Raw genomic sequence first — 8,234 nt, forward strand, 5'->3', positions numbered from 1 at the left:
CTTCCTATTTCCACTTCCCATGTAAATAATTGTTGTTTTCTGTATAAATAGCCGCCTGATGTGAATGTGACAATAGTTTAAGTGTTCATAAATTAGGGTTTACTTAAACAGCTTTGTGACAGGGGCTATTTTAAGATACTAGAAATCTGCTTTGGTCCCCCTCGGGCTAGCTGTTAGCCCCAGCCTCTGGGACCCACTAATCTGGATTTATACTAAATGAAGACGCCAAGAGAGAAGAGATGCCCTGAAAAGGTTGTTCCTAGCTGACAGGGATTTCTGGTTTGCTTTCAGGTCCTAATTGTGATTTTGACTGATTACATTTTTTCTTTAAGCCTATTTTTAAATAGTGCTGCAGAGTACATGTTGTGAATTAATGCTTTCAAAAATCAAAAAAGACCCTTGGGACTCCTTACTTTTCATGTGATATATATATATTACCTGCTTAGATTATTTTAACAGAACCTTGATTCAAACATCCTGAAACCTCTCTAAGTGTGATATATCTAGGTCCAAACCCTCTTGGCAGGCGTTGTCCTGTTCACATCTGTCCTACATCTGTTCATCCCTGGGTGCTGGAAAATCATGACCATCACAAAGACATATAGCATGATGTAAAGGTGTCGTGAAGGTTGAGGCTCCCTCCCTATATACACTGTCCTCCACAGTCTCAGTTAGACAGCGTGTCTAGTCCCAGCGAGGCAGCGTGCTGCTTGGCTCTCAGACGCAGGTTCTCGATGCTGGTGGTTTTGCTGTTGTGGCTGCTGAGTCCCCCTGCAGTGGAGGCCTGCAGCAGCGGGCTGTTCCACACCTGCTGGGCATGATGGGACAGGGACTGGTAGTAGGACTGGCAGGGCAGGGAGCCCAGCGGTGCAGGGGGCATGTTCACATTCATTCCGAGGTAAGGGAGCGAGGATGGGGCGGTGAGGTCAAAAGCCGCCGGGTAGGGTACCAGGTTGTTGGTGGCAGCCATGTGCTGGCGGAACTGCTCCTGCAGGCGAAACAGGCTGAGGGGAGAGGACGAGTAAGAGTGGCTCTGAGAGAGAGCAGCTGTGTTAGCCAGGCTGTTGCTGCTGCTGCTGGAGGAGGAGGGCGTTACTGATGGAGAGACCAGCGGAGAATCTGGACGGAGAAAGAGGTTTTCATCAGTTTATCTGTTAGTTGCTGCTGAGCTAGTTTCTGTCTTTGTAAATCTTACCCGGTTTGGGGCTGAGCCTTTTGCAAGCTGGGGAGGGATCCCCTGGGGTCTCACACTTCCTCTCCTCTCTGTTAGCCTCGTCTTCCTTGTCGGTGGCATTGTCCTCTGTTGCCGAGTCGCTGCCTGAATGCTCCGCTGAGGTCACGTTCAGCTCCATGTCCAGAGGAACGTGACGGACCATAGGAACCTCTGTTTCCAAGGAAGAGGAGGAAGGGGAGGAGGATGAAGGAGGGAGCTGGGTGTCAGGAAGGATGGTGGCTGAGGGAGGCACTTCCTCCTTCTCGCTTCCTCCTTCTCCCGACACATCCTTCTGCTTCTGAAGCTGCTCCTTCTGCAGGCTGCGCTGCTTCTTGCGGAACTTTGCTCTGCGGTTTTTGAACCACACCTGAAGGCAAAGAGGACAGCAGAAGATTTGGGACAAGGTCAGCACAATGAGAAACGCCAATTTCAAAGATCCTTTTATTTGACAAACATTTTTCAACAGGTTTTTGATTCATGATTAATGTATTCTATCTTTTAATTTTTAAAGGTTTTTTTTTTCCCTTAAAAAATGTCTCAAACAGCTTTTATTTAATTTTCATAATGCTCCCTGTTGTGATACAATTTTTCATGTCTAAAGAATTTACCAGCATTTGCATAAAATTCTTATTAAAGAAACCCTCACATAAATGAGCAGTAAAATACTTTAACATTTTCAGTTCCATAATTTAAGTTTAATCGGCCATTTGTTATTTACATTTTTCTGAAGAGCTATCTGGACATGCCTACCTGCACCCGGGCCTCAGGCAGGTTGGTGCACATGGCGAGCCGCTCCCTCATCACAACGTCGGGGTAGTGGGTCTTCTGGAAGGTCTTCTCCAGCGCCTCCAGCTGCTGGGCGGTGAAAGCCGTGCGGCTCCGGCGCTGTTTGCGGTGCTGGGAGCCATAGCGAGCCTCCAAGATGATGTCTTGAAATGTGCAGCCGTTGGAAGAGAAAAGAAACGGGGCAAGTTTTATTTTACTGTACTCAGATGAAAAACAGTGTCGTTTAGTCCCAATAAATCTTCTAGATTAGAGCCCCAAATAATTCAAGAAATCAAAGCAATATAGGTAATACCGGCCTCAAACTGTTGGCACTAAAAGGGCTACAACTGATGAAATACATCAATTAGTTTAACAAATATTTCAAAGTATCCCTAATCTGTACAATTAGGATTAAAGACGTAAACAATTACAAAAATATTCATACAAATGATTTAGTATTAAATTAGATATTATTAGTCCAATGCTGGATGTATTTATTATCTGAATACCCATCAGATTCAGTAGGCTGGCCTAACATTGCACTAAACAAGATAATAAAATGGATTAAAAGTGATTTGCTATGAGAGAGCAGATGTCAGGGTCTGTTGATGAGTCACAGGGAGAGATTACATAAATTCTTGGTGCAATGTAGCACACGATCCATGAAGTAATTACATAAATACATTTTGTTTTTGTTTTTTTGTTTTTACATAGAAATATTTACTTTTCTTAATCATGAATTTCAAACGTAATACTTTCATTAAAATGTAATTAATTACTGTAAGATCAAAATCCAAAAGTGTAAATGTATTAATTTTAACAATGTATTTTCTCAAGTTGAACGTCCATCAGGGTGACGTCATATGTTGCCTTTATTTTGGACCGTGGCCCTTGTGGCTCCGCATAGGGACCACATTAAGACATGTTAACTATAGCACAGACAGGCCAAGCTGGGGTTAAAACGGACTGTGTGAGGTAACTGAAAGTGCGTGTGTTTGTGTTTGTGTTTGAGCATGCGCTCAATTACCAGCTAGTCTCTCGGCCAGTGTGAGCGCGTGCACGGAGGGCCGGTAGTCGGGCGCGTGCTGCGCCTGTTGAGCGGCCTGCTGGTGCAGGTTGTACATGGCGCTCAGGGAGTTCATGGCGTGCAGAGAGTAGCCGTTCACCCCGTAGTGCTGCATGATGAGAGGTCGGCACCTGCGGGGCGCAGCAGAACAGAACCGGGCGGTTGTGAGTCTTCCTGATTCCCTCATTCATGGCCACGCTGCGGTTGTTCCGGTGAGGGGGAACACGGGCGTTAACTGCGCAAGCATTTTATTATAGTTAAATGACAGCATGGAGCTCCAGGGGCCAGGAGATTTTATTGCGCGCACTCAGACTAAAATGTTATCCATTAACATCCAATTATCGCTCTGCTCAATTCATTAATTATACAAAAGAGTTTTAATTGGGGTAATTATAGCTCGTTCCCGTAATGAACCGTGACGGATGCTTTATTCATGAACGTATTCAGCTCTCGGAGAGCCCAAATCCCCACTGAAAGCGTTACACTGACAGATCAAAGCAGCGATGAAATGTGTTGGAAAAAATATAAGCTGATTTGTTCCGCGTCTCGGCTGTAAAACGCGGTAACCAAATCATTTCATATCAACCGTTCTGTCCTTTGCTCTCTATCAGTCTTTATCATTTTATAAAATTTAATTCCTGGGGCAATGTTCTTATTCCTAAAACAAAATATTAGTTAAAAACATTTTTTTTAAGTGTTTTGTGGTTCCCCTTCAGGAGTTTTCATGTATGTATTTTGTTTTATTCTTTTTAGGGGGACACGATCGGACAGGCTCTTTCTACGGACCAAATTATACCTAATATAATAAAGAGACCAGCATATACGTTTTCCCCGGTGTGTTGCCTATCATGGGAACTTGTCTTTAAACAATAAAAAATTACAAAGGTCAAAAAAATATACAGCGTTAATTTTTTATTGAAGCATTAACCTTATTTGTCCATAACTACTCGTTTTGGTTAAAAAAGTGAAATGACAGATAAGCCTTTCAAATAAAAAAAAATAATAATTTTTTACACGTTTTTTTTAAGGTTTTTAGAATAAATTTTAGGTGAATTCAAACAAAAGACTGGCCTTATTTTGACTTCTTAACTCACTGTTGCTCGTGTTTAAAAACACGAAGTTCTGATCAATTCAAACAAATATGTTACAAAAGATTTATCTGTTGTCAATTCTCCTCAAACTGGACCGAACAGAACTATATGGTAATAAATGTTTACTTGCGCTGGTTTGGAATTATACCCGACTTTCATTGTGGATAGGCCAAAAATATAAATAAAATTAACTAAAATACTACTACTACTACTACTACTACTACTACTACTACTACTAATAATAATAATAATAATAATAATAATAATAATAATAATAATAATAATAATAATAATAATAATATGTAATAATAATTCCGTTGCGTTAAATCTAAATTTCAACATGAGACATTGGTTTTCGGACAATTTCCTAAGTTTTAGTAGCTGTATCCACGTGTGCGCGCCTGCGTGCGTGTGCATGAGTTGCCCGCAGTGCCATTCCCAGCCTATTAAGTGGCCGCGGCGGCTGATGAATGTGATCAGAGGGCAGTGGGGAATAGTTTAATTCGCCGGGACAGAAGGTGCTTCGCTAAACATTTACTTTGCTCCCTGAAGTATTCCAGCTGAATGCCCGCACCCCCTCCTTCCCCCGCCCCCTCCCACCGCTCTCTGGCGGCCTCTTATCCCACCGCCCTGGGGCAACGTTTTGGCTGAGATGTATGGCTTCTCCGCGGGTAAAAAAAAATATGCATGTTGATCCCCATTTGGCTCTCCGTCTAATGGAAGTGCAAATAGGTTTCGACTGCGGGGCCCTCCATTTATCATCAACGTTGACGCGGACGGACTGCGCGCGCTGCGCAGGGAGAGCGCGCGTGCGTTCCTCGTGCAGGGTTTGGGTGACGGGCACGCACTTTCGCCGCAGTTGCTTTTATTTACTTCTTGACATCAAGCAAAATCACGCACAATTAAAAAAATAATAATACATCCTTACATGCGGGACACACGTTTTTGTTTTCACCTGCTCAGCGTTCAGGAAGACACACGCCATCATACAAAACTAAGAGACTTTTTGCTGCTTTTTTTCTTTTTAAATTATTTTTAACTGTCCCATCATCATTGCCAGCATTGCTCATCCAAAACAAATTCTGCACAAAAGCTGTCGTGGCCGTGGTTGTCATTCATAACCCGCTCTGAGCTTCAGGCTCTAAATCAGGCCCCGCTCCCGGCTGGCTTTTTGAACGCTTCCATTATCAAACCTTCATTATGGAAATGTGCCTTGTACAGTGATGCTCTTTGATCCGACTAAATTAGGAAAAATGTTAGTTGCTCTCTCCCCCTCGGGGCCACGAGGCGACCCAACGATCTGTTTATCCGTTACGTCATGCAGCGTGAACTGTCAGAGCGCGAGGGATTCCGCTTTTATTTGAACAGTGAAGCTGCGATGGTTGCAAACATGTTGTTGTGGCGGATGCGTTTCACCCTGAGACCAGATTGGTTTAAGGTTGTTGTGATGTCAGCATTTGTCGGGCTCATCAAACAAAGTGAAAGTAAAGGCGAGCGTCTCTTTGAGACCTGAACAGACAGTAGGTCTCCTATGTGACCTGCGACAACTTTACAGAGACAGGGACAACTGGTCGGTAATCAACACGCTTTAGAGCCGAAATGTTCGATGCATGGCTGCACAATTTATCACTAATAGTCAGTCTTTGAATTATTGACGACACTGTTTTTAGTGTTAATTTTCAGATCAATTTGACTTTTTTTCCCCCCAGAATAAAACCAAACAATAATAATAATAATTTTTAAAAAATCATCAAATAAATAGGCCACATGTGACTTTTATCTCACAGGATACATGAGCTAAAAGGATAGAGGAGTTGTAACTGAAACAAGAGAATGCATTAAAAAGTCATCCAATTGGGAGTCATTTATTTTTCTATTAATTAAAAAAAAAAAAAAAACGCCAATTTACGACCGATAAATGTGGTCTAAAGACACTTTTCAGCCCAAACAGGTTCAAATCCGACAGTCAAAATAAATAATCGAAGTCACATAAATGTATTCAACCCAAAAAGACAGTTCGCAGATTCAGTTATATACAGCACAGTCCGGTCATAATTATAATAGCAAGAATACACTATAAATTGAGTTAATTGGTGAAAGAAAATTCTAGGATTCTTTCTGTGGCTGTAGCCTAATATCCATTTCAGTATTTGTATCCATCCATTAACTTTCTTGTCTTTTTTATAAGAATTGATCAAAATATAATTATTTAAAAAACAAACAAAAAAAGCCTTTAAAGTGTCTGCATATAGGCTAAGCGTCATGCTTTTTAAAGCTACATCAGCAACTTTACAAACAAACTGAGTATCGAATAAAAAGTGTATGCAAACATTAAATGATGTGGAATGAATCAAAACTGATAAAAAGGTCATTTTTCAGTTAGCTACCTGTGATCCAGAAGGGTTCGTCTTTCCCGTCCCCTTCTCCGTCGGACAGACAGCCCGGGCTCCGGAACTCGGTGTTTCTGCGCTTTATCTACCGCCCGCGTGTCGGTTCCTACAACCGGGTCAGACTCCGCTCTGCTGCTCCACCTCAAGTCCAACTCGCTCGCGCGCTCCTCGGTGCTTTCATTCAGCGTCTCGCGCTAGTGGTGGGAAACCGCCATCTGCTGGTGCGCGAGACATCCCCGCGGAGGCATTCTTAAGGAGAGCTCCACGGGGGTCGTTCGGGCTTTTGATTGGCTCTGTGTTCCGCCAGTCGCACGTAGCTGACGTCCTCGGTTATTTTCAAACATGATAGGTTTTGGCACATTATCTTTACTAACCCCCCCTCCTCCCCCTTATCTGTTAAGTCATGTTTTTTTTTCTGTTTGTAAAGTTGATAGACAACTCTGCGTTGCGTTTGAGAAAATATATGTAGGCTACATTCATTTTCTTGGCTATTAATTCTGAATAAAAGTGATTATTTGATTGATATGATCATTTGATATGATTTATTTAAGCTAAATTATAAATAATTGGTGGAAAGATATTTTATTTTATTTTTTAAATCCCCTCAGGTTTGCCCTGATAAACTATTCCCATGAAGAGTCCACCCTCTGTCTCGGAGGAGAAAAACGAGCTCCTTATATCTGTTTGCTCTTCGGCTTTCCCCTCCATGCCTCTGGAGGAGACAGGCGGAGATGGCCCAGAGATGCCAGGGTGCTGCCTTTAGAGCCTCTCCCGGGCCTGGAAGGATTTGGGGAAGGGATAGGAAAGACAAGACGCCATCTCAGCCTCCAAAAAAAAAAAAAAAAAAAAAAAACCTCTGTCTTGAAATGACTGCGGGTAAGAGGATTAGGGCAATAATGCCCTTCTCTTCTTGAAGGGTTTTTTAGAGAGGATTTCTTCTCCCGGAGCAAAACCGTTTAGGTAGGGAATTAAGGGCAGCGCAATAGCCTTTCAATGTAAAGCTTGCATATTTTGTTGGGAGCTTCCCTGAGAACGTGCACGGCCTATAGCTTTTACGTTTTCGTATGGGCACAATGTTCAATGAATCTGAACAGTAGGTAAAATATTTACTGGAATAATGACAATTAAAGAAAATCCCCTGCGTTCTTGTACTAATTGAAGCCAGAGTGCTTCTATGTAGGCTTTGCAATGCGCATTTATCATAAAGTTTGAGTTACTTTTATTTAGTTTGTGTATTACAAAATAAATCTGGGAACGAGATGGGGGATTGCTTTTTTTGGTCGCAATTTGGAATAAAATGAATAATCTTTACTCAGGAGCGATCAGATATTTGTGATCGTTATACTTAAAGTTTAGCATGTTTTTTTTAAATTCTTTGTTTAAAGTTTTTGATTTATCAAATTGAACTAATGATGAATAATTTTACCAATTATGTACATGTTAAAATTAGAGGGTTTAAATTGTGCATATAATAAATTCGTCAAAAAAAATTTGGTGTGAAATGTAACAAAATGTAAAATTTAAATTCTAAATCGCGTTAGGCCGGTGATATTAAATGACCCTTCGTGCTAACACGACGTTACCTCTCCCAAGGGTTTCATTTAAAATCATTATATACCCTCTGCAACTTGCTCCATGTGCGCGCTTCGAGGTCTGAGAAAAGAGACTTGAGTGCGCCTCTGGTTCTGTCGCTTCGGTATTGGGCTCCT

At 41.9% G+C, this 8,234-nt stretch overlaps 1 protein-coding gene across 1 annotated transcript; it reads right to left on the minus strand.

The window, feature by feature from the left end:
* Positions 1 to 429: 429 nt before the first annotated feature.
* dmbx1a (diencephalon/mesencephalon homeobox 1a) lies at positions 430 to 6,845 on the minus strand. The gene is made up of 5 exons (XM_021311692.2): positions 6,523 to 6,845; positions 3,006 to 3,175; positions 1,964 to 2,142; positions 1,196 to 1,580; positions 430 to 1,119 (listed from the first exon to the last, which is right to left on the minus strand). Exons 2-5 carry the CDS (start codon positions 3,157 to 3,159, stop codon positions 668 to 670), a joined length of 1,170 nt encoding a protein of 389 aa, XP_021167367.1. The 5' UTR covers positions 3,160 to 3,175; positions 6,523 to 6,845; the 3' UTR covers positions 430 to 667.
* Positions 6,846 to 8,234: the final 1,389 nt, after the last annotated feature.

This window comes from Fundulus heteroclitus, chromosome 6, assembly GCF_011125445.2.
Source record: "Fundulus heteroclitus isolate FHET01 chromosome 6, MU-UCD_Fhet_4.1, whole genome shotgun sequence".
Lineage (NCBI taxonomy): Eukaryota > Metazoa > Chordata > Actinopteri > Cyprinodontiformes > Fundulidae > Fundulus > Fundulus heteroclitus.

Excerpts from the sequence above, each read along its gene's own strand:
- dmbx1a (XM_021311692.2), bottom strand. The coding sequence starts at position 3,159 with ATGCAGCACTACGGGGTGAACGGCTACTCTCTGCACGCCATGAACTCC. Across the intron at positions 2,143-3,005 it reads ACTGGCCGAGAGACTAGCTG|ACATCATCTTGGAGGCTCGC; the intron begins GTAATTGAGCGC and ends GCACATTTCAAG. Across the intron at positions 1,120-1,195 it reads AAGGCTCAGCCCCAAACCGG|ATTCTCCGCTGGTCTCTCCA; the intron begins GTAAGATTTACA and ends TTCTCCGTCCAG.